Here is a 26,960-nt window from a genome sequence, read left to right on the forward strand (position 1 = left end):
CCAATATTGATCACCACATGTAACGTGCTCACGGAGTAAGGGCACTCACTCTGTGACCCCACCGACTATCCCTCATGTAATCGTTGAGGGTCAGTGGGTTTTAATTGCAGCCAGAGACCAGTCATTGGTGTCCGGTTCTGCTATAGGCCGAGATCGCTAAGGTAAGCAATAATGCATTGCAGTAGAAAGGTAGTTCGGTGTACTATCAGAGCGATCATAGCATCACAGATTCAAGTTCCTTACAGGACCATAAAAAATAAATAAAACTAGAAAAAAAAAAACACGGAAAAAAAACTCCCTTTTGGTCACTTTTCCTTGTTTTATAAAATTTAAAAAGCCACACATTTGGTATAATCGCATTCATAACGACCTGTACAATAAATTGAACACATGTTTGTCCGTACGGTAAATCCTATAAAATATATTTTTAAAAAAACAAGGCCAAGGTGCTTTTTTTTTGTTTATTTCGCCTCCCAAAAAAGCTCAATATAAGTGATCCAAAAAGCCATATGCACCCCAAAATGGTAATAATAAAAACCTTACTAAACTCGGTTAAGAAAAAAGGTATGGGAACTTAAAAGCAGCGATGGGGAAAAAAGTGTTTTCATTTTCATTAAAAGGAAAAAAAAATGGCAGAATTAATGTATTTTTTTCTCTCTATCCTCCCCAAAGAAAAATAAATAAAGGTTATACAATACATTATATGTACCCAGAAAATCGAATCAATAAAAACCATGGCTCATCACATAATAAAACAAGCCCCTATATGGCGACATCGACAGAAAAATAAAAAAATTATAAGTTTGGAAAAGTGGAGATGACGATCTTTGCATCCTTATGGCCAAAATAGGCCGCGTATTAGTGGGTTAACCCTGTCCAATCCAATTTGTATCCTGCTTTTCCTAGGTGGCTTACTCTTTTCCTGCTGGTTTACAACGGCGCTATCTGCTGGCTAAAGCCAGTACTGCATGAGGTGACACATTGAGTAGGGTCTGACAGCAGAGAGGCTGGCAATATATAGTAAGGGAACCATGACGGACGTCTTCCAACATCGGAGCTGTACAGCCTTAAATCATAATGTCTTCAGACGTCAGACAGTGGATTGGAAAGGGTTAAAAGTGGAACTCCCATTCACTGCCACAGTCTGTAGCAAGGTTTGTGGACTATTTGATGCCTTTCTCTATTTTATGTACACAGTTAAAACCCCCTTTTATTTATTTTTCCTTCAACATGGCTGTGTGTGGGAATTTTCCCATCCTGCCATGGGCTTCTGGTAAATTGATTATTCTTGAGTAATCTTGTTATTCCCGTTACACCCATGACAACATCTATGTCAGATTAACTCACTCATGATCGCCCAATAGTAGATTTACGTTGGAGAATGCTTGGGAGTAGAGTCGGCTCCATTCCAGCTATTAGCTGTTTCTGGCAGTTGACAGTCGCCAGTAACTGCCACAATCAGAGTTAGATCTGATCGTGGCAGGTAACTGTTTAGACGCATGGTCAGCTTTTACCGTAGCATCTAAACATTTAGCGGGAGTGGGGGCGCCTCTCCCCCACATCCCATCAGCATCCCCCACAATGCAATTAGGGGGTGCCATTGGGCTAGCAAGGCAGCCCAGAGCCTACTGAAGGCAATGTCAAAAATCACTATGTAGTAAAAGAAATGAATAAAAATGTAAAAAAAAAAGAACATTTTTTTTTACAGTTCAAGAAACCCTCCTTTGTTCCTTTTTCCCACAAAAATCTAAATAATTTTTTTTAAAAATACATGTTTGGTATCTCTATGTAAAAGTCTTAAACTATTAAAGTATTGCAGTATTTATCCCGCAAGGTGGAGACCATTAAAAAAAAAGTACGTAATGCCAGAATTGCAAGGTTTTTTTGTTATTACAGCTACCAAAAAATTGGAAAAAAAGTAAACAAAAACATGCATGTCTCCCAAAATGGTGACAATAAAATCTACAGTTCACCCCTCAAAAATGTACGAGCCTCAGAAAATAGTGATGGAAAACAATTTTTTTTTGAAGAACAAATTTTATTTACTTTTAAAACATGAAAAAAAGTTAAATAAAATAAAATTGACAAACCCACCATTATTGAAGTGATCTTCTCTCCTCTGTCACTATACGTCTTACCAGTAAGCCGCTTCTCTGTCCATTACTCACAGTTATCATCTGTATAGTCCCTGACATTCTATTTTCTTTTCTTTCTCTGTATCTCCACCAGTCTTTGGCTTCATCCTAATCTACTTCTATCCTGGGCACTCCGCTCTTCGCAGTTTTCTTGGTGGAGGACTCCACCACTGATAGGGTCTCCAACAACTGCAGAAGGAATCCATGAGGCGAGAGAATAGAACTTTCCCTACAGAACCTCGAGAGATAGGAGAGCACATCATCTCATCTGCTGTGGGAGACAAGAGGATGATTCTAGGCTTTCCCAGTGGCTCCCCGTGGGGACCTACACCAGGCAGGTAACCTGCATGCCCATGGATTTTGGGGGAGGGAGGTCCTGTAGTCCACTACCTTTAGAGATCTGGAGGAATCCTTGAAAGAGCAGAGAAAGCCAAGCAGCCATCTCACATTTTCCAATCTGTCCCATAGAAAGAAAACAGTAACTGAGGAGGTGAAGAGTATTCAAGCTTTCCAAGAGATCTGGGAGGTTCCTATTTCCTGTCCGGATGGCAGGTGGTCTCACATGGGTGCGGTCATGAGCTTAAGGAAAATTCAAGGTTTATGTCTGGTTTCAGGCAGTTCTAACTAAAAGCAATAAAATCTACCTAAGAATTAATTTTATTAACTCATCAATGACTGGTCAGGAACGGGCCACTTAATATGTATGGTGATTCTTGTTAGCCATTGGCCAGAATTCCTTCTCGTAACTCCCAACTGAGGCATAGGGGGTAGATTCTGTTGCTAACTCTTGGCTAGAAACTCCATGATTACATATTCTTATCTCGTCCTTTCCTTTCTTATCACTTTAAATTACTTTGTACTTATTCCTTGTACAAATTACCTGAAAGCACTGTGGAATAAGTTGACGCTACACAAATAACAGGTCCCTTCCCCCCTGTATGGCAGTTTCTAGTGTAAATTCTTCTTCAACCAGACAGCAACCATGTCCTTTCTGACATAAGATGGCGCAGATAGCCAAAAATAACAATATTTTTTCAAAAGCAGAATTTTTACAATCTTTATATGCCGTTTTGTCATAAATCTCTGCTATGTTTTTTAAATTGTCTCAATACTAAAATAAAAAAAGACATTAAAATGAAAAACTTTACAAATAGTTTCTCTTCTTTCTATGATTTCCCAGATTCTGATCCTGTACACAGCGCCCCCCATTATTACTCATCCACATTATCTGTCCCCCCAAAATCATCTATCCCCCTGGCCCCCAGTATAACACCCTCCAAATAGTAATATCGTCATTCCCCACCAAATCCACCAGTGAGTCAGGATAAAGATTTCACCTCCCCAGACCCCAATTATAATAACTGCCCCCCAGTACTGGAGACCCCACATACCTCCCCCTGCAGCCGGACAGGAGCCGTGGGGTTGTTCTGTGCTTACAGGACCTGTGATGATGTCACCGTCATGTGATCAGTGTGTGGGAGGAGACAAGGGGGTCACATGACCAGGTCTCTCCGCTCAGTGGATGCAGGACTCTGCTGTGGGAGGATGGATTCAGAGATGAAGCGGAGCCGAGCGTGTGTGAGACAGAGTAGCGGAGCTGTGCGTGTGTGAGATGGAGGAGCAGAGCTGTGCATGTGTGAGATGAAGGAGTGGAGCCGGGCACATGAGAGACGGGGGAGCAGAGCCAATTATGTGTAAGACGGAGGAGCGGAGCCGTGTGTGTCTGTTGGACAGAGGAGCCGAGCCATGTGTGAGACGGAGGAGCGGAGCCGTGTGTGAGACGGAGGAGCGGAGCCGTGTGTGAGACGGAGGAGCGGAGCCGTGTGTGTGAGACGGAGGAGCGGAGCCGTGTGTGTGAGACGGAGGAGCGGAGCCGTGTGTGTGAGACGGAGGAGCGGAGCCGTGTGTGTGAGACGGAGGAGCGGAGCCGTGTGTGTGAGACGGAGGAGCGGAGCCGTGTGTGTGAGACGGAGGAGCGGAGCCGAGTGTGTGAGATGGAGAAGCGGAGCCGAGTGTGTGTGAGACGGAGGAGGGGAGCCGAGTGTGTATGAGATGGAGAAGCGGAGCCGAGTGTGTGTGAGACGGAGGAGCAGAGCCGAGCGTGTGAGAGACAGAGGAGCGGAGCTGAGTGTGTGTGAGACGGAGGAGCAGAGCCGAGCATGTGGGAGATGGAGGAGCGGAGCTGAGTGTGTGTGAGACGGAGGAGCGGAGCCGAGCGTGTGTGAGACGGAGGAGCGGAGCCGAACGTGTGTGAGACGGAGGAGCAGAGCCGAGCGTGTGTGAGACGGAGGAGCGGAGCCGAGCGTGTGTGAGACGGAGGAGCGGAGCCGAGCTTGTGTGAGACGGAGGAGCGGAGCCGAGCTTGTGTGAGACGGAGGAGCGGAGCCGAGCATGTGTGAGACGGAGGAGCGGAGCTGTGTGTGCGAGACGGAGGACCAGAGCCGAGTGTGTGTGAGACGGAGGAGCGGAGCCGACTGTGTGTGCTAGACGGAGGACCAGAGCTGGGTTTGGTGACCCGGACTGGGCACTATAGACTGGTATGCTGTATAAAGATAGGTATGGGGTGATATAGATAGGTCTTGCTGTAGGTTATTGGCTTTCCTCCCCTGTTAGACAGGGCAGAGTTAATCTAATCAGTTCACAACCACTCAGGTACTTCCCCTGCTCCTCCTTTGATTCTGTCAGAGCAGATACTGGCATGAATATCAACCAACTGAAGGAAGCTGTGCAAAACCGAAAAACATGTAGGGAGCCGTCAGTGTCAACGAGGGTCATAAACGACAAAACAGCTAGCAACAACAGTACTTTCCCCCCAGTCTCCAGACACTGGGAGACCCCCTAGTGCAGCCAGCCGACTCTGTGGTGGGTCTGCCTTGTTTGGCTGAGCTAGAAGCTACCAGAAGCTTCTAAAAGGGGGAGGGGTAATAAAGAGCTGTCCTTCCTGTCTTGTGCACTACCATGTTTCACTGAAAATAAGGCATAGCATGATTTTCCAGAATTTTTGAGGATACAAAATGATTTTTCAGGCTTTTTGAGGATGCTTAAAATATAAGTCCTACTCCAAAATTAAGCCCTGCTAACAGTTAAATTAAAAAGTCAATTTAAATAGTGCCCAGGCAGCTATACATGTAAAAAAAAGTTAAACCTTTTTGAACAAAAATTAATATAAGACAATGTCTTATTTTCGGGGAAACGCTGTAGTAGTCATCTGAGTGGACATCGGTAAGGAGCTCTGCTGCCCAAAACCTGGATAACCCAGTCCAGAACCTCAGGACAGCAGCCAGGGAGAAGCCAATGTACAGAAGAGATATTCCCTGAGAGACACTACAGAGTAAAGAGATGGGAACAGATGTCCTGGGGGATGTGTGGTTTCCTAGTTCTAAGACCTATAGAGCCAAGGGCTTTAACATCTTATTGAGAGGTATCTGTGAGACCTGTGACTCGCTTAGTCGTCAACTGACATCCTCACCATTACCTTCCACCTCTCAATTTATTGCCATATACAATTAAGCAACCCACTCTCTCAACACCAGAAAAAAATCTGGAATCTGTTTAAAGACCTGACTATTAAAGATTTACAAGTGGTAATGCATAAAGATCCTCTAGCCAGGGGGGCGGGTCCAGCAGCCATGCTGTGAGGACGCACGAAACCTGAGCTCTGTGGTAATCCCCATCATCCTGCACCCATCCTGAAGGCCCAAACCCCCGAGTGTGCTCTACAACATACCGACAGACAGGCGATCACCCCTGACGGCACGGCGGGAGCTTCGGTGGACGCCCGAGGGAGATTTTTATAGGTCCCGGCTTCGGGCCTACTCCTGTGGAATCCCCCGGCCGAGGTGAGGCGGCGGGAAATCCACAACCCTACCGCTCAAAGAAAGCCCAGTGGTGCGGCGGGACTCTCCGGGAGCAGAAGCGGTGGGAGACCAGGCCGGAGAGAGGACACCCGCCAGCAGGAATACCGCTGTCTGCCCGGAGACTTCCGGCTGCATGAGAGGAGGGGCCCCGGAGAGCGGCAGGTCCCCGCTGGCCTGCGCTGCACACCGGACCCCACACCCCTGCCTGGACCCACTGTGGACTTTCCCATCATACCGTTGAGAGGCGGCGGGGTGCCGGGGGGAGGGTAGAGACACCCGAATCGGCCACAGACTTGACCCTCCAGGACGCCCGGTGTCACACCGAGGGGACCCATTAAACTGCCCCCGCCTCAGAGACAACATAAGAGTCAAAGTCCTACAGGGTATCAATTAACTGCCCCACTACAACACCATCAAACGGCAGTGTAGCTCACAATGGGCAGCCATTTTGCAAAGCACAGCTTATATAGGAGCTGGAGCCCTATCTCTGGGGTGACATTCTTTATAAAGAAAGACGGGAATTAACCCCTGTACCCGGGACTCTATGCTGCATTGACTGTGTGTCTGTTATTTACAGTCTCGAGTGACACAGGAGACAGTCCCTGTCACCTATACCTCCTCAACAACCAACACCAGATGCTGACCAGCGATAGGCCAACGCACTGCCAAACTGCGATACCGGGTTACCGGATCTCAAGCCCTCCATACACCCCCATTGCAGATACATCACTGTAACCGCGCCAATTAAATCCTCATCTGCTAAATTGATGACTCGCACTATAAGCTGTTGCGACCCAGAGTGATTTTCTACTATTACCCTGGCTGCGACTAACAATAATTGCCGATCAAGTCTCTGATCAACAGACCGTTATGCCAAGCAACTCAGAACTCTTTGCAACTCAAAACTATTTTTGTTTCCGAAACTGTACGTACCTAAACATCTCAAACCACCATTCAGAAGGGAAGCCCCGGCTGACCCCTTAGTACATAAAGACCGCAAACATACCACCGCCGTCCTCCTCCCGCAGGCGGGGTGGCCGCAGGTCCTCCAAGATGAGTCGCAGCACTCCCTGACTGATAACGGAGCACCTTAAGGCCTTCGTACTTGAGCCAACGACTGGCATACCGTACCAATCACCTGGACCAGACATAGAGGCTGCTAGAGCTTCGGGATCCATCCCTTCCTCAGAGTCAGAACAGGAGCCAACACTGCGACAGGTCACAGTGCAGCTCTTGGAGGCCATACACTCCAGCACCACCTCCTTGACTGGGAAAAATCGAAGAAGTTAAAATAGATGTAGGATTGCTGCGGCAAGACATGCATAATCTCAGAGGCAGAGTGGGAGAGGCAGAGACACACATATCCCAGCTTGAGGACATTGTGGCTCCAATCCCTGACAAACTCTCTGAGCTCAACAGGGCTGCGAATGCCTGGGCCCAGCGCGCAGATGACCTGGAGAATAGACTGCGCAGAAATAACCTTCGAATTCTGGGTCTACCAGAACACACTGAGGGCCAAGACCCTTGCTTGTTTATGGAAACTTGGTTGAAAGAACGTTTACCAGAGGCCAAATTCACTGCAGCTTTTGCCGTTGAATGAGCCCACAGGGTCCTGGGCCGCCCTCTGCCTCCAGGCGCACCCCGATGCTGGCGAGACTTCTCAGCAGCAAAGACAGAGACATAGCCCTCCAGGCTGCTAGGCGTGTGCAGACTCTCCAATACCAGAATGCTAATATTTCTGTTTTCCCAGATTTCTCTGCTTCTCTTCAGAAAACCAGAGCGACCTTCGTGGCTGTTAAGCGTTGGCTGAGGGAGGCCTCCATACCATATTCCATGATGTATTCAGCTTTACTTCGGGGGGTACACAATGAACAAGCCTCCTTTTTTTCCACTCCAGAGGAGGTTGAGGACTGGCTTAAGCATATACCAAGATCGCCCAGGCGCTAGTGATTACCTGACAACTCCATCCGGGTAGGAGTGGGAGGGCAGGAGGGGTCCGGATGTTTGATTATGGTCAATCTGGTGTCGCCGGAGATGGCTAGACCTACTTATATTGTATCTGCCCCCCCCCCCTTCCCGCTCCTTCCTCTCCCCTCCTTTCTTCTCCCTCCCCCCCATGCCGCCCCCAACACTTCAAATTTATCGGTTGTCTTGCCTGATTCAAGTGTTTAGTGATAAACGATGGGCAGAATAGATTATACATTGTACACAAATCACTATCGTCTTAACCATATAGGAGAGCCGCTCGTTGGGCGGTTGAAATTTATGTACCTGTGATGATGGTGTCCCAAAGCTCAAAATAGATCTGATCTGTTTGACTGTGCGTACTTTAGGTGCACAGTCTTCCCCGTCACCACATGCATGTTTGTTTTGTTAATAGTTACCATGTTTGTTCTACTTAAACAAGCTTTAGCTGATGCAACCTCGAATGCAATTATTGGGATAAGTTCTTGCAGTACAATGTTCATAGATAATACAAGTTACCATCATTGGGTTCAGCTATTGATCGAAATACAGGGGACTCTGACGGCGAGACATATGCGGGGTCGGCTTACCCCGACAGGGTATATCCCCCTATATACACATAGAACTAATAGAGTCAATGGCTAATATTAACATACTCTCCTGGAATGTGCGGGGAATGGGCACCCCAAAAAACGGTCCATGGTCTTCTCATATATTAGGAACCATAACCCACACATTGTATGCCTCCAAGAGAAGCACATGATTCCAGAGAAAACAGGCCAGCTACAGAAACCTTGGGTCCAATGGTCCCTGCATTCCACATACTCATCCTACGCCAGAGGGGTCTCAATACTGATCCACAAGCGACTGAGCTGGGAACCGGGATGCACAGTTAGAGACCCAGAGGGCAGGTTCATCTTTATTCAGGCATGGGTGGAGTCCCTTCTCTTTGTACTTGTGGCAGTGCACCTCCCCCCGCTGGCCAATATTGCAATCCTTCATCAGGCAGCCCAATTTGCCACCCAATATCCCAACGCCTCGCTACTGTGTATGGGAGTCCTGAACATGGTTCTAGATCCCCAGATGGACAGATTCAGTGCCCCACATGTCCACCCAGCCCAGGCTAATCCCTAACCCTTGGCTCTACTTGTGCAGGAGGTCGGCTGGAAAGACATTTGGAGAGTTAGACGGCCAACGGTTCGTGAGTACTCATGTCACTCTGTCGGTAGGAACGCCCTCTCCCAAATAGACTATTGCCTCGGGAATGCCAGACTGTGCACCGCAGTAACCCAAATCGAATACCTCCCCAGGGGAATATCGGATCACTCTCCCATGCACGTTGAAATGACCACACCAGATGCACATGCCCATAGGCACAACTGGCACGTACACCCCTTTTGGCTAAACCTGTTTGGCATAAATGACAGGATTCCCGACCAACTCGCTAGCTTTTTAGAACTAAACCAGCCAGATGCCGACCCGATAGTACTATGGGAGACATTAAAGGCCTTCCTGCGGGGCGCCCTGAAATCTTCCATATCATACATCAAAAGAGACTCCTCCAGGCTGGAGCGAGAGATGGCGTCCCAGTACATGCACCTAGAGGCTGCTTACGTTGCGGACCAATCCGACGAGCGCAGAGAGCAGTGGTTGAGACAGCGAAGACAATATCTAATTCATCTACAAAAGTGGGCTCGTAGAGCATCCTTTTTTGCAAAACAACGATTCTATGAACTGGGCAACCAATCCAGTAGCTTATTGGCCCACTTGGTACATCAAAATTCGTCATCCCCGTCAATACTCCGCATCGCATCTGAAACAGGAGAGATTCTCCACTAAAAGGAACTAATAGGGGCGCGATTTCAGCGCTTCTACAGCGGGCTGTACGCTACTGGATTCCATGCCACTCAACAGGAGCTCAAGAGCTATCTATCGAATCTCAACTTCCCGGCGCTTAACCCAGACCAGCAGATTCCAATAGATGCCCCATTCACATTGACAGAACTCTCAGAGGCCCTTCAGGAGATATCAAGTGGCAAGGCTCCAGGCCCGGATGGATTACCAATAGAGGTATACGCTAAATATCAAGAGACGCTCTTACCCACATTGTTAGCGACTTACAACGTAGCTTATAAAAATGGATCACTGCCCCCAGCCTTTTATGAGGCCACAATTGTACTCATTCTGAAACCGGGAAAAGACGCCCTAGATTGCGGCTCCTATAGACCCATTTCCCTCCTCAACTCAGATTATAAACTCCTAACTAAAATGTTGGTCCGGCGCCTTAACACTGTTATTTTAGACCTAATTCACCCAGACCAAACCAGGTTTATGCCGGGGAAATCTACACGAGAAAACCTACGACAGGTTCAGGTAGTAGCGCAGGTCGGGTCAGCGGGAGGGACGGACTGGGCCCTAGCCTCTTTAGACGCCACCAAAGCTTTCGACTCCATTGACTGGCCCTTCCTACTCCAGGTGCTGAAGAGATTCGGGTTCGGAGATAGATTCAATGTATCTCCCTAATATACAAAACGCCTGTGACGACAATATCGGTGAACGGCACCTGTTCCTTGTACTTTCCTTTGTGTAGAGGTACGAGACAGGGATACCCCCTCTCCCCACTCCTCTTCGCCCTGACCATGGAACCACTGGCCATCATGCTTCGGACGTGTCCAATATACCACGGGATTGTAATAGGAGATAGAGAGGATCGTGTGGCGTTATACGCCGATGATCTTATGCTCTTTATGTGTGATCCAATGATTTCCCTGCCCCACGCTATGGACATCATCAACAAATTTGGGCTCTACTCTGGCCTACATATTAACTGGTCAAAATCTGCCTTAATGCCAGTCTCTGCACAGAACCCCCTGCGGCTTATGGACTCACTTTGCGGCCTACAAGTCTCTAACGATTTTAAATATTTGGGCATCCAGATTACCAACACAGCGAACCGATCTCTTGCTTTGAACATACATCCCCTGATAGACCTCTATAGGTCCAAATTCAGAACCTGGAGATCTCTGCCGCTATCGGTGGCGGGCCGCATTAATTTAATTAAAATGATAGTCCTGCCCAAGTGCCTCTAAATCCTGCAGCACATCTCTGTGCACGTAACAAGGAAATTTTTCCGGACCATGAACTCCCTCATGACCTCCTTTATATGGGGAGGTTCCCACCCAAAACTTAAACTCTCCACCCTCCAAAGACCCAAGAGTGCTGCTGGGGCGGCACTTCCAGATCTGTTTTTATACTATTTAGATGGTCAACTGCTACATTTGAAATCCTGGCTGGGAAATAGCCCGTTACTTAACTCAGAAGCAAACTTAGCCCAAGTCCTGAATATCCCCAGCCTTTGGCCAGTGCTGGAATTCCCCACCACCATAGGGGGTAAGATACTACCCATCCATAGACTAGTGATGCGGGTTTGGAGTCAGGCCAAGGACGTAAACGGGTTCTCTGACATCACCGCGGACATGCCATTGTGGAGAAACCCTGGGCTACGGGAGCTACTACCACTAACTGACCTTGAGGTATGGGATCTGTACGGCATAACATGCCTGGGCGCCCTATACAACTCTAATGTTATGCTATCCTTCGAGCAGCTGCAGAATCAATGCCAAATACCCCAAACCTATTTTTATAAATATCTTCAGATCAGACATGCACTCCAGACGCAATTTCCGCCTGCGAGTAACAATATATCCAACTATCCGTTAATAGAAATACTATGATTGCAAGGGCCCAGGGGACTTATCTCAACACTGTACTCCCACTTAACAACCTCAAAAGCCGCTTGAGAAATCCCTCCAGCCCTATCTAAATGCAAGTCTCTAATCCCAACACTGACGGAAGAAACCATTCAAGAAGTATTAGAATCTCCTTTATACATCTCCCCCTCAGCAAACAATAAAATGACCCAACTATACATAGTTCATCAATGCTACCTCACCCCGGCGAGGTTACATAGGATGGGCTGAAACCTATCTCCGCACTGTATCCGATGTACATGCACATATGCCGACTTCTGGCACATGATTTGGGACTGCCCGTCGATCCGGTCATACTGGGCGGAGGTCACAAACCTGCTGTTCGCAATTCTGGACGTCCCGGTTCCCACTACTCCAGAAATCTGCCTCTTTGACGTCCTTGATGTAGAATATTGGCAGCATTATGACAGAGTCTTCCTACGAGAAGTCCTATTTCTAGCTAGAAAGGTTATCGCACTACGTGGATGGACCCAAGAGGCCCGACCTTGGCAATGTGGAAAAAGTTTACTAACTCAACCATACCCTACAACAATCTAGTCTACAAGGCACGTAAATGCCTGGACAAATTCCAAAAAATGTGGGGCCAATGGTGCGACTCGTCGCTAACCCTGTTCCCTCAGCAACCACTCACCTTAGCCATATCAGAGCTACAAAGACAGCATTAACAATCTGAGGAAACGGACGCCAAGTCAAGAAACTCAACCCCCACACTCCGTTATCTAATTAGAGCACCACACTTAAGAGTTCCCCGATAACTGCGCTTCCTATGTTAAGTCCCCTTCGTAAGTACACTCAATTCTTCTTCTTTCCTTTGTTTTCCTTTTTTTATATATAAATGCATATACACCCATATATTTATAGTCCTACAATTGATATGCAGCTTCCACTATACATTCTATGGCTTCTTCCCCCTCCATGAACCTTCTATTATTCTCCTTTCTTCACTCCGTTCTTCCTTCCCTCCCACTTACGAAATGTACTGTACTTAGTAAACAATGCAAATGTATGGCTGTTTGACCACCAAACCACATGTATGACTTTGTACTGCAATTGTTTTGTTTTAACATGCTCTTTACTTGCCAATAAAACAAGTTTAAAAAAAAAAAGATCATCTAGTCATAATAAACACACTTACACCTCTCAGAAATATTCAAGGACTCCACCTTGCACATCTTTCAGCTGTGACATCAGGCTTCAAAAATCCGCAAACATCTTCGAGACCTCTAACAGACTGTGAAAAATGAATTAGCAAGCAAAATAAAAATGCTAGAAGGATTGCACTATTAGCAAAAAACTTCACCTCCTCCCATGTTACTGGTGGAGCAACTTTTATCTCCTCTTGGGAAAAGGATCTGGGTATCAAGATAACGGATGCAGAGATTAGAACAATGTTTAAAATCCCATATGGAATCTCACTATGTGTCCATCTACAAGAGAATCATTACAAATGACTAACTAGTAGAGATGAGCGAACGTGCTCGGCCACGCCCCTTTTTCGCCCGAATACCGCGATTTTCGAGTACTTCCGTACTCGGGCGAAAAAATTCGGGGGTCGCCGTGGCGGCGCGGTGGGTTGCAGCGGGGAGTGGGGGGGAGAGGGAGAGAGAGAGGGCTCCCCCCTGTTCCCCGCTGCTACCCCCCATGCCGCCACACCTCTCCCCGCCCCCCGGCGACCCCGAGTACTTTTCACCCGAGTAGTGAAGTACTCGAAAATCGCGGTATTCGGGCGAAAAAGGGGCGTGGCCGAGCACGTTCGCTCATCTCTACTAAATAGTGGTACTAAACCCCGGAGTGGTTGCATGCATACAAACCTCGGGGATGGACAGATGTTGGAGGTGTCAGGAGCAAACAGGATCATACCTATGTAGTGTACAGAAGTTTGTATGTGTGAAAGCTTCTGGATGTTTTTGGATGGTCTATGTCACAGGTGTCAAACAAGGCCTACGGGCCGAATCCGGCCCACTGTCTCATTTTATGTGGCCCGCGGAGTGCCGACGGCCGCTTACCACTGTAGCGATTACCAGCTAGGGGGCCGCAGCTCCCCACTGGTAATCACGCTGTTAGCGCTGATCCCGGCGCACACTCTGACATCAGTGTGCAGCCGGGATCCTCCTCCCCAGAGTCCCCTGCTCATCAGTTCCGAAGGAGAGGACTCAGGGAGGAAGCATGCCGGGCGCACACACTGACGTCAGAGTGCATCGTAGCTCAGCGCGAGCAGAGGGGGAGCGGCACTGACAGCAAGGGGGAGGTAAGTATATGGGTTGGGGGGGGAACTATTATTACTGAGGGGGGTTAATATTACTATTGGGGGTTAATATTACTGAAGGGGGTTAATTTTACTGTGGAGGTTAATATTACTGACAGGGATAATATTACTGACAGGGATAATATTACTGAGGGGGGATAATGATATTACTGATGGGGATGATATTACTGAGGAGGTTTAATATTACTGAGGGGGTTAATATCACTGTGGGGTTATTACTACTGAAGGGGTTAATATTATTACTGTGGGGGTCACTATAACTACTGGGGCCACTTTGGGGTACCCTGTTACTACTGGGGCCACTGTGGGGGGTCTCTTACTACTGGGGCCACTGTGGGGGTCTCTATTACTACTGGGGTCACTGTGGGGTTGTTATTACTACTGGGGCCACTGTGGGTGTCGCTATTAGTAATTTGGCCACTGTGATGGTCGCTATTACTAATTTGGACACGGTGGGGGTCGCTACTACTAATTGGGCTACTGTGGGGGTCGCTATCTATCGATACATAGATGCTCCTAAACATGTAGAGAACACAGGTAGCATGAAGTCGGAGCTGTGGCATCAAAGCAGGGGGCAGTAGATGGTAAAAGTCCTAGATTTTAGCATCCTCCAACTTTGCTCTTAGGCCACTATCACTTTGAAAATCAATTAACTCCATCTGAAGGTGATTGGGTTCACTGTTGGTGAAAGGATTGGCAAAGATGGCAAAGCTTGAGTGCTGTGTTCTAAAGTCAGAGAAGCACCGATCAAACTCATCAATTAACCGGCTCAATTTGGTAGCCAATCGAATGCATGAAAAAGCACCAGGAACTGAGGCTGAGATGCTGACAAACAGGAAAAAGAGCAAGATTGTTCTGGTCCAGTTGGGACTTCCTTGGGTGAAGTTTACGCAGCAAACCTGTGATTATGTTGAACATCTGTATAATTACTTGTTTGCATCCTGCAGCCTCTGATTCAGTTGGGCGAAATGTTTGGTTATGTCACACAACATGATAAAATCACATAGCCAGTATGGATCAGACAGCTCAGCCAAGGGCTTTCCTTTACTTCGCATGAAAAGTGCAATTTCTTCTGGAAGCTCCAAAAAATTATTTAGGGACTGCGCTCCTGCTCAGTCACCTCACTTCTGTATGGTATGGTACGTCTCCAAGCTCCAAGTCCACCTCTTGTAAAAACAGACAGAACTGGCGATGATTTAAGCTACATACTTGAATGAAGTTTACTGTTTTCATGACCGTGGCCATAATATTATCTAGTTCCAGAACCTTTCCACACAGAGCTCCTTGATGGATAATGCAATGATACGTTATCAGAGGTGTGTGGCAGTTAGTTTTTTTGCATTTGGGAGGCGTAGGTAGCCCCCCATTAGATTGGTGCTCCAGTAGTTAAATTCCCCCGTATTAGGTAGAAGCTCCCAGTTACTAATCCTCCACTTAACAGGTGGGTGCCCCAGTAGGTAGTCAATTTCCCCCAGCTGATAAACACACAGATATAGAGCCTCTTTGTGACAGCCATAAAATGTCATAATAGTGTTCAGTCAATGGTTAATGAGTTATCCAGACTTTAAAAATATCTGATCAGTCTGGGTCTGCTGCTTGGCATCTCCACCGATCAGCTGATTGAAACAGCCATGACACTCATGTAAACACTGTAGTCTCCAATATTTATACACGAGGAAGATCCTCTCTTTGGAAGAAGTCTGTAGTACTCAGAATGGTCACTATAAAAAAAAATACATCATGCTGAGTAATCACAGATTGTACTCGAATCTAAACACTGAACAGGCTGCAGCGCTCACACCAGCATTTGGCCCCCTCAATCTGCTTATCTGCAGGGGTCTTGGGCAGCAGATCCCTACTGTTCAGATATTGATAGCCCATCCTGAGAATAGGCCATCAATTTTTACAGCCTGGTTAATTCCTTAACCCCTCTTAAGGATGCAGTGCAACGTTTGCTGGCCTTCTACCCTAAGGGCCAAAATTAACACTTAACTTCACCAATTTAACTCCTCACTGCTATTATTTTGAAAACTTCCCTTTCAATTATACAGAATGAGCGTCAAGTACGTCCTAATTGTTGACTCTGTTTTTCTTTCTCTTACTCTACTGCACTTACAAGTAAATTACTTGCAATGTAAAAATATCACTTCTAGCAAAAACTGTGATTTATCAGGTTAATGATGCTGGACTGCTATTTTTCGGAACACCACTGTACGTATGATGCAAGAAAGACGTGAACCTTAAGTTCCTCAACAAACTTCACTCTTTGCGGAAAAACAATTGTTCTACTAATTAATGATTATGCATTATGACTGTAAATACAGTATGACTTGGTGCCAAGGCAGTTGGCACCTAAATGATCCTTATTTGACACCAACCTTCATTCTTAAGAAACTTACCACAATACTGAAGTTTATCCCTTCCGTCTCCTATTGGGAGATTAATTAAAATGAATTAAAAAGGATATCTTTCCTCCAAAAGAAACTTCTACATTCAACCTGTTCCAGATGTGGAGAGGAAGATGACTTCCATTATTTTAGGGTATGCCCTCAAATTCAGGCTGAATTTAAACTTTTACTAAAATGCACACTGGTCATGGTATAGCAGTAACTTCAGCCTGGGTCTCTTTGGTCACGTAACCAAGATTGGTGCATCCATACCCCACGACATTAAACATTTCTTGTTGTGGTTAGCACTGTTGCCTTACACTGCTGGATCCTGGGTTCAAATCCTGGAGACATTATCTGGAAAGAGTTTATGTTCTCCCTGTGTTTGTGTGGGATTCCGATTCCTCCTGGTACTGCAGTAAAAAGAAGTCCTATGAATACCAAAATTACTCCAATAAAACTACAGCTTGCCCTTCAAAAAACAAGCTCCCACACAGGCCCATAGACCGATAAACATAAAACGCTACAAAGTCTTAAAAAACGTTTTATTTTTTTTAAAGATTCTTTACATTTTTCTAAGCAGTAAAATATCCTGTATAAATTAGGTATCACTGAAATCATACCAAATCACAAAATAATATGGACATGGTTTTACAGTACCACGAATGCCTTAAAAAAAACTAAAATATAATGGCCCAATTTTTTTTTAAATTTATCGCCAATTAAAATGCTTTTAGCTCTTCGAACACATTATATGTCAAATTAAAGGAACTATCCGGTTATGAGATGTTGATTGCCTATCCTCAAGATAGGCCACCAATAGCAGATTGGCAGGGTTCACTGCTCAGGACCCATCACCAATCAGTTGTTCACTATGTCACTGTACTCGGGTGCGCGGCTGAGTCCATAGGAAGCAGACAGTGCCATTCTCACAGCAAATTTTCCTTGAGCTATTTATCAATAAAAAAAAAAAAGTATAAAAATGTCTACTTCTCCGATAGTTCTTTCTGGTTTAAGAAGAAGAGATCTGTAAAACATTTCCAAAATTCATGGAATTAATGTCTTCTCCCTTTTGTGAACCCTCTCATGTTTAACAAGAGCTGATTTATCTATAAAGCATTTCCCACATTCAGAACATGAAAATGGCTTCAGCCCTGCGTGAATTCTCTGATGTTCAACAAGATATGACTTATAGGTAAAACATTTCCCACACTCTAAACATGAAAATGGTTTCTCTCCTGTATGAATTTTCTGATGTCTAACAAGATGTTGTTTATTTTTAAAACATTTCCCACATTCTGGACATGAAAATGGCTTCTCTCCTGTGTGAATTCCCTGATGTGTAGCAAGATGTGTTTTCTTCTTAAAACATTTTCCACAGTCTGGACATGAAAATGGTTTCTCCCCTGTGTGAGTTCTCTGATGTTCAACAAGATATGATTTATAGGTAAAACATTTCCCACACTCTGAACATGAATATAGTTTCTCCACTGCATGAATTCTCTGGTGGGCCACAAGTTTTGATTTACAGTTAAAACATTTCTCACATTCTGGACATGAAAATGGTTTCTCTCCTGTGTGAGTTTTCTGATGCCTAACAAGATGTTGTTTATTTTTAAAACATTTCCCACATTCTGAACATAAAAATGGCTTCTCTCCTGTATGAATTCTTTCATGTTTAATAAGATCTGGCTTGTTTGTAAAGCATTTCCCACATTCTGAACATAAAAATGGCTTCGCCCCTGTGTGAATTCTTTGATGTCTGACTAGAACGGATTTAAATGAAAAACATTTTTCGCATTCTGTACATGAAAATGGCTTCTCTCCTGTGTGATTTCTCTGGTGTATAATCAGCTGTGATTTATATGCAAAACACATTCCACATTCTGAACATGGATATAGCTCCTTTCCTGTGTAAATGTTTGGATGTTCAACACCACTTCTATAAATTTTACTTTTCTTAACTGGCTGTGATGAATTAGTAGATGATGGTGATGAAGGATCAGATGATAGATTTTTGCTGTGAAGGGCTGAGGGTATATCTGGGATACGGGCAGGCTCTTCATATTTATATTGTATGATACCACGATCTTCCACTTTACAATCTGTTGATATTAGATGTCCCTCTGATCTCCTGGTGTCGTCATCTGCCAAGAATAAAATTAATATTCCTTTTTTTAAAAAAAAATAATTACAATTACACTGATATCTTATTACATTTAGGACATGTCTTTTTTCAGTCTAACATACTATTTTATATAAAATCTCCATACAAATTGCAAGAAAGAGAAGAAAAAAGATTAACCACCCTATGCTGGACCAGCAGCACAAAGGAAGTTTAATGTGTAGCTTTTATTAGGATGGATAACAAGTTTTCGTATTTGAATATGGCCATAATGTCCAATAGCATCTTTGACTTTCTTTTGCATTTGACATACCCCTAAAATCCTTTTTTATTGCTTTTGGCCTCTGTTGCAAGCCTCAATTCATTATTAACTTTTCTGACACTTGCCCTACAGTTTCTGCAGACCACATTATATTCTTCTTTAGATATTCCCCCCTTTCCCATTTAATAAACACATTTTTATTCAAATTGCAAGTAAAATCCATGTTATGTGGCATGCGGACCCTAAAGAGCTATGTGTTTCAAGCCTTGCGGTTCTTACTCATAGCATGACCATAGTGCTACACATGTTTATTTTAAAACCAAATAGACCAGTAGGATACAGAGATTAACTGTTTAAATGCCAGCATAGTATAGTGATTGCAGATCACCATTACATAAAATTGTTGCAGTTGTCATATACCTACAAATTAAACATTATACTACTGTCACTGATTTCTTCAGAGGGGTCGGTGATCCGGGGATTATTCTGATTGCTAGATTGGAGTCAGGAAGGATTTTTTCCCCTAAAATGAGGAAAATTGGCTTTTATCTCATTGGGCTTTTCCCTTCCACTGGATGAACATTGAGGGGTGCCAGGCTGAACTGGATGGATAGGGCTTTTTTTCAGCCTAAAATACTATGCTACTATAGCGATAATAGTAGCATAAAAATATTACAATGCTGGTAGCAGAAACAGCAAAGCATTTGAAGGCACTGAACCTGAAGCTAAAAGAAGAAAGTAAGAAGACAGCTTATGTTGCCAATCTCCTCCTCTCAGGGGTTTGTTAACTCTTTCCAAACCAAAAGAGGAGAGACTTCATATCTTGTACATGTGTATGTAGAACATGACATGCTGCTCTCGATGATTGAGGCATGTTTCTAGATATATAGGAAAGATGTTCTGATATTCTGCTTTATGGTTCAAAATATGTTTATTGCAAAGCAACACATCTAGAAGGTATATGTTTCCGCCTAATAGTAACGCGTAGATTGTTAGTTTAATAAAACTTTTCATTTGTTTAACATGTTACTTGTAGCTACCACATTGCAATTCTTTGAAATTTTAAACATAAGGCCCTTGTCACAAACAGTGTGGCATAGTCAGATTGGTCAGGTGGTGGGCAATTCATCAATATGACATCCAGCTTCTCGCATTCCAATAATGCATCCCCTCTCAAACTCTGTTAACTAAGCAAATTGGAAAAAGACGTCCAAGTGTATTAACAAGAACAGTGCGGCAGCATGGTTATCCATCAGAAAGGGTTCTTTACTTGAAAAGTCGCACATTTCTATGAAAAAGTGGCTACATATTACTTACCTCTGGTGTTTGGAAAATCTGAAATGCAAACCGCACAACTAAATGGAATATCTGAACATACTGTTAGGTTGTGCTGCTGGGACCTTTAGTACTAGGGTTTCTAGCAGCACAAGCCCACAGGCGTGGCATAATTGTGCTGGCTGGGTGTGGTGATCTCCTGCTAGCCAATCCCCTGGGTCTTTGCTCACATATTCACATATATACCCAGCTCCTGTCAGCGTCTGTTTGGTGTCCAGAGTGAGAAGTCATGTATCCTTGTCCGTTGCAGCTTGCAGTGAGTTTGTTGGTTCATGTCAGTTTTTTAGTTTACTTTCTGTCAGTTTTGTGTCAGTTTGTTCTGCTGAGTTCGTTTGCCATTTCTGCGCTAGGGTGGGCCTTTGAGTCCTCTAGTAGGAGTGTCTTGCTAGTGTAGTGACTGTAAGACACGAGGAGCCTTGCCGTGGCTTTGCAGTTTAAGTTCATTGGCCAATGTATGAACCAATTCCCATACTTTTATAGCTATAACATCTGCTTGTGTGTACAGGTATGCAAGGTGAGTGTTTTGATCATTTGTCAGTCCCTATATTATGTCTGTCCATCAGTCCAGTTCGCAGTATGCAGTTCTCTGTCCAGTTGGTGTTTCCATCAGCACGTTCAGTCTGAAGTCCGTCTTAGGCTCCCTTGTTTGTTATATCCCTGTCTTTGGTCACGTTTGTGTGGGCACGGTGTTTATTTGCCCACACGAACCTAACACGTACCCCAGTTGGATATTTATATGTTTTATCATGAAGAATGTAGTCTATATTTGCCTACAAACCGTGATTTTTGCTCGGTGGCCTCCGTCATTATATTCAAGTTGATGAGTCTTGTTTTATTCATAAAATATAGTAAAATCATTGGTGTGCCCCACATCACGAAATACGTATCTTTGGCATTGTGGACACTGCCACAACACCAGCTGTGAGGTATATGGAAGTTGTTTTAGACAGAAGTGCTAAAACCCTCCTTCCTATTATTCAGTTCAACCCAAGTTCAAAGGTGCACAGCGATTCCTGGGCTGCCTACAGAAATATTCAACCAGCACTGAATTTCAGACACTAATGTGTCAATCACAGAGATCTAAAATTTCAATTTGTTTCTCCAACAACACATGTTTATAAATTAATATACTTCATTTGTGTCAAGGGAAGTTTATGTCCTAGGAGGACATGATCTTGCTTGATCCAAAATGTTATCTGGGTCTACGTCTCCATGTTCTGGATTCTGCTATCTGGGTCTACGTCTCCATGTTCTGGATTCTGCTATCTGGGTCTACGTCTCCATGTTCTGGATTCTGCTATCTGGGTCTACGTCTCCATGTTCTGGATTCTGCTATCTGGGTCTACGTCTCCATGTTCTGGATTCTGCTATCTGGGTCTACGTCTCCATGTTCTGGATTCTGCTATCTGGGTCTACGTCTCCATGTTCTGGATTCTGCTATCTGGGTCTACGTCTCCATGTTCTGGATTCTGCTATCTGGGTCTACGTCTCCATGACTTCTATTAGCATACAGTAACTTAACAGATCTAATAGGAGCTCCCAAAATTAGACAAATACTTTCCCCTCATCAATAGCGATAGCAGATGTGGAATAAATAGGCCTCGTTCACGTTGGCTCATTTCATGTCCATTTTCCAGACGCATTTTTACATCCTGATTTTCAATGCATATCATGTTGTCGCCTATAATTGGTATCACATTTCATCCTGGTTTGATTTACATTTTGGCTGAACAGAGGAGTATACAGCTGATAACAGAGTAAAAATTCAAGATAAAATACTTGCACCAGTGAGTAGAATCTGTGACTCTTCTCTACATTTAGTGTTTATTGCTCAACCATAGGATGTCCTTTTTATACTGCTGATCATCGCTCATATTTGTGTTTGTAGCATTAATATTGTTCAGGTCTTTACTCTCATTAAAAAGCTGTGGATCAAAGTATTAAGGCTTGTCTGTTACCTGGTGATGGGGGGGACTGGTGGTCCTCCTTCATGACGTCCTTGTACAGATCCTTGTGTCCTTCTAAATACTCCCACTCCTCCATGGAGAAATAGACAGTGAAGTCCTGACACCTTATAGGAACCTGACAACACAATGACACCATCATCACCCAGACACGTTATACCGCCATAGCGTTACTGTATAATGTCCCAGCATTCCCAGCAGCATCACCTCTCCAGTCAGCAGCTCAATCATCTTGTTGGTGAGTTCTAGGATCTTCTGCTCATTGATCTCCTCCAGTATCAGGGGATGAGGTGGAGGCCCTGTGATTGGGCTCAGGGGTCTTCCCCATCCATCAGACACCGGGGCCTGACAGCCATCACTAGACGTCTTCTTCACTACCTTGTAATCCTGTTTATGGGGAGATACTTCCAGAAATATCATTGTGGATATTTTTAGAGCCAATAACACTTTTCCCATCATAGAATTTGTTATTAAAGGGATTGTCTAATTTTGAGAGAAAAAAAAAAGGGAAATGTTGGAAAATGAACAAAGCAGATCTTACTTAGCTATTAGATCTGGCACAGGAGCTTTAGGTCTCTGAGATTGTTTAATGCAGCAATGTCGTCACATCAACAACACATGACCACTGCAGCCAATCACTGGCCTCAGCAGCACACCAATAATATTACTAAATAATCAATGCTGAGGCCAGTGATTGGATGCAGTGGTCACATGTTGTCAACATGACATAACTGCTTCAGGCGGGTAAGCAAAGCCCAGCAATTTGAAACGAAGTTGTGGAATTGGAACCAACAGGTGTGAAAAAGTACTTTTCCATAGGACGGCTTGTTGGGCGCAGATGTCTGGCATGTTGTCCCAGTGATGAATGTTCCTTTCCTTTTACATAGGAGTGATGATTGCTCAGTGAATGGAGGTGGAGTGGACCAGGGATCATTCCTACCCACCTCAATTCACTGAAAACAGGCAGTCTATCATAAGCGAACAACTGACTGTTCACATGAGCCGATCTATCGTTCAGTTTTCTACATGCAGAAACTGAACGACGAACAAGTAGCAAACAAATTCTCGTTCGTCATTCAGTCGGGGCGTGCCTTTACACTGAACAATAGCATTCAGATTTTCGCTGGATGTAGGAATCTGAACAATTTATCTGCCCATGTAAAAGGGCCCTTAGGCTTGTTTCATAGTTTTATTCAATTACCCAACATTGCCCTGTTTTTGTCTGAAAGTAGACATCCCCTTTATCATAGATAAGAATGATGTAACGTGACGTCATCCCCAGAATCTCTCACCTCTCCTGTAAGCTGAAAGAGTATCTCTAGGGTGAGGGTGAATATACTCTCTGCCATCTTGTCCCGCTTCCTATCCATCCTTGTTGGGTCAATGTGAAAAATGATCTGATAAAAAAAAATATCAGCTGAGGATCCTGAATTGGGGAAAAAAAGGAGACAATGTAAAATCATACAAATCCCATGGAAAAAAATACAATTACTGGAGATAATTAAGGGAAATGTGTTAGGAGATATTAGTGTTTTTAATACGAGTTGAATAGCTTGTCAAGGCAGGACCTCCATGTCTGAGGTCAAAGCATGCAAGTACCCTATGGTCACTTGACTGCTTCTGCACTGTGAATTCCACTAGCACAGTCATACGCACCTACGTCTCACTACAGGCGTGCGCAAAATTGTTTCCTGGCTCTGCTGTGCGTTCCGTAAGGGAAGTCAGCCTCCAACCACAGGCCAATAAGCGGCACATTTAATTACAGCGTTCTGTTTCTGCACTACTGGTAATACAGCATGCTGAGGGGTAGGGGTAGGCCTAGAGGACGTGGACGTGGGCGAGGACGCGGAGGCCCAAGTCAGGGTGTGGGCACAGGCCGAGCCAGTGCGGTGGCCAGGGGTAGAGGCAGGGCCAGACCGAATAATCCACCAACTGTTTCCCAAAGCGCCCCCTCACGCCATGCCACCCTGCAGAGGCCAAGGTGCTCTAAGGTGTGGCAGTTTTTCACAGAGACGCCTGACGACCGACGAACAGTGGTGTTCAACCTTTGTCGCGCCAAGATCAGCTGGGGAGCCACCACCACCAGCATGCGCAGGCATATGATGGCCAAGCACCCCACAAGGTGGGACAAAGGCCGTTCACCGCCTCCGGTTTGCACCACTGCCTCTCCCCCTGTGCCCCAACCTGCCACTGAGATCCAACCCCCCTCTGAGGACACAGGCATTAGTGCCTACCGGCCTGCACCCACACCCTCACCTCCGCTGTCCTCGGCCCCATCCAGCAATGTCTCTCAGCGCAGCGTCCAGACGTCGCTAGCGCAACTGTTTGAGCGCAAGCGCAAGTACGCCGCCACGCACCCGCACGCTCAAGCGTTAAACGTGCACATAGCCAAATTGATCAGCCTGGAGATGCTGCCGTATAGGCTTGTGGAAACAGAGGCTTTCAAAAGCATGATGGCGGTGGCGGCCCCGCGCTACTCGGTTCCCAGTCGCCACTACTTTTCCCGATGTGCCGTCCCAGCCCTGCACGACCACGTCTCCCGCAACATTGTACGCGCCCTCACCAACGCGGTTACTGCCAAGGTCCACTTAACAACCGACACGTGGACAAGCACAGGCGGGCAGGGCCACTATATCTCCCTGACGGCACATTGGGTGAATTTAGTGGAGGCTGGGACTGAGTCAGAGCCTGGGACCGCTCACGTCCTACCCACCCCCAGAATTCCGGGCCCCAGCTCGGTGCTGGTATCTGTGGCGGTGTATGCTTCCTCCACTAAACCACCCTCCTCCTCCTCCTCCGATGCAACCTCTGTCTCGCAATCAAGATGTGTCAGCAGCAGCACGTCACCAGCAGTCGGTGTTGCGTGGCGTGGCAGCACAGCGGTGGGCAAGCGTCAGCAGGCCGTGCTGAAACTACTCAGCTTAGGAGAGAAGAGGCACACGGCCCACGAACTGCTGCAGGGTCTGACAGAGCAGACCGACCGCTGGCTTGCGCCGCTGAGCCTCCAACCGGGCATGGTCGTGTGTGACAACGGCTGTAACCTGGTGGCGGCTCTGCAGCTCGGCAACCTCACGCACGTGCCATGCCTGGCCCATGTCTTTAATTTGGTGGTTCAGCGCTTTCTGAAAAGCTACCCACACTTGTCATACCTGCTCGGAAAGGTGCACCGGGTCAGCGCACATTTCCGCAAGTCCCCCACCGACGCTGCCACCCTGCGGACCCTGCAACATCGGTTTAATCTGCCAGTGCACCGACTGCTGTGCGACGTGCCCACACGGTGGAACTCTACGCTCCACATGTTGGCCAGACTCTATGAGCAGCGTAAAACTATAGTGGAATACCAACTCCAACATGGGCGGCGTAGTGGGAGTCAGCCTCCTCAATTCTTTACAGAAGAGTGGGCCTGGTTGGCAGCCATCTGCCAGGTGCTTGGAAACTTTGAGGAGTCTACCCAGATGGTGAGCGGGGATGCTGCAATCATTAGCGTCACCATTCTTCTGCTATGCCTCTTGAGAAGTTCCCTGCAAAGCATAAAGGCAGACGCTTTGCACTCGGGAACGGAGGCGGGGGAAGACAGTATGTCGCTGGATAGTCAGAGCACCCTCATGTCTATATCTCAGCGCGTTGAGGAGGAGGGGGAGGAGCATGAGGAGGAGGGGGAAGAGACAGCTTGGCCCACTGCTGAGGGTACCCATGCTGCTTGCCTGTCATCCTTTCAGCGTGTATGGCCTGAGGAGGAGGAGGAGGAGGATCCTGAAAGTGATCTTCCTAGTGAGGACAGCCATGTGTTGCGTACAGGTACCCTGGCACACATGACTGACTTCATGTTAGGATGCCTTTCTCGAGACCCTCGCGTTACACGCATTCTGGCCACTACGGATTACTGGGTGTACACACTGCTCAACCCACGGTATAAGGAGAACCTTTCCACTCTCATACCCGAAGAGGAAAGGGGTTCGAGAGCGATGCTATACCACAGGACCCTGGCGGACAAACTGATGGTAACATTCCCATCCGACAGCGCTAGTGGCAGAAGGTGCAGTTCCGAGGGCCAGGTAGCAGGGGAGGCGCAGAGATCAGGCAGCATGTACAGCGCAGGCAGGGGAACATTCTCCAAGGCCTTTGCCAGCTTTATGGCTCCCCAGCAAGACTGTGTCACCGCTCCCCAGTCAAGGCTGAGTTGGCGGGAGCACTGTAAAAGGATGGTGAGGGAGTACGTAGCCGATCGCACGACCATCCTCGGTGACGCCTCTGCCCCCTACAACTACTAGGTGTCGAAGCTGCACACGTGGCCTGAACTCGCGCTGTATGCCCTGGAGGTGCTTGCTTGTCCTGCGGCTAGCGTCTTGTCAGAGAGGGTGTTTAGTGCGGCTGGGGGAATCATCACAGATAAGCGTACCCGCCTGTCAACCGACAGTGCAGACAGGCTTACACTCATCAAGATAAACAAAGCCTGGATTTCCCCAGACTTCTCTTCTCCACCAGCGAACAGCAGCGATACCTAAGCAATACGTAGGCTGCACCCGCGGATGGAAGCATTGTTCTCTATCACCATCAAAAACGTGGACCTTTTAGCTTCATCAATCTGTGTATAATATTCATCCTCCTCCTCCTGCTCCTCCTCCTGAAACCTCACGTAATCACGCCGAACGGGCAATTTTTCTTAGGCCCTTAAGGCTCACTCATATAATTTTTGTAAACAATTTTTATACGTTTCAATGCTCATTAAAGCGTTGAAACTTGCACCTGAACCAATTTTTATTTTAACTGGGCTGCCTCCAGGCCTAGTTACCAATTAAGCCACATTAACCAAAGCGATTAATGGGTTTCACCTGCCCTCTTGGTTGGGCATAGGCAATTTTTCTGAGGTACATTAGTACTGTTGGTACACCAA

General features: G+C 46.1%; 1 protein-coding gene across 1 annotated transcript in view; it reads right to left on the reverse strand.

The window, feature by feature from the left end:
• Nucleotides 1-26,960, reverse strand: part of LOC136626721 (zinc finger protein 850-like) — a 129,111-nt gene that overhangs the window by 35,742 nt on the left and 66,409 nt on the right. The window contains exon 6 of the mRNA XM_066601728.1: nt 17,910-18,206. Coding sequence (XP_066457825.1) covers nt 17,910-18,206 — 297 coding nt within the window. The remainder of the gene's footprint in view (nt 1-17,909; nt 18,207-26,960) is intronic.

The sequence above is a fragment of the Eleutherodactylus coqui genome, chromosome 4, assembly GCF_035609145.1.
Source record: "Eleutherodactylus coqui strain aEleCoq1 chromosome 4, aEleCoq1.hap1, whole genome shotgun sequence".
NCBI lineage: Eukaryota > Metazoa > Chordata > Amphibia > Anura > Eleutherodactylidae > Eleutherodactylus > Eleutherodactylus coqui.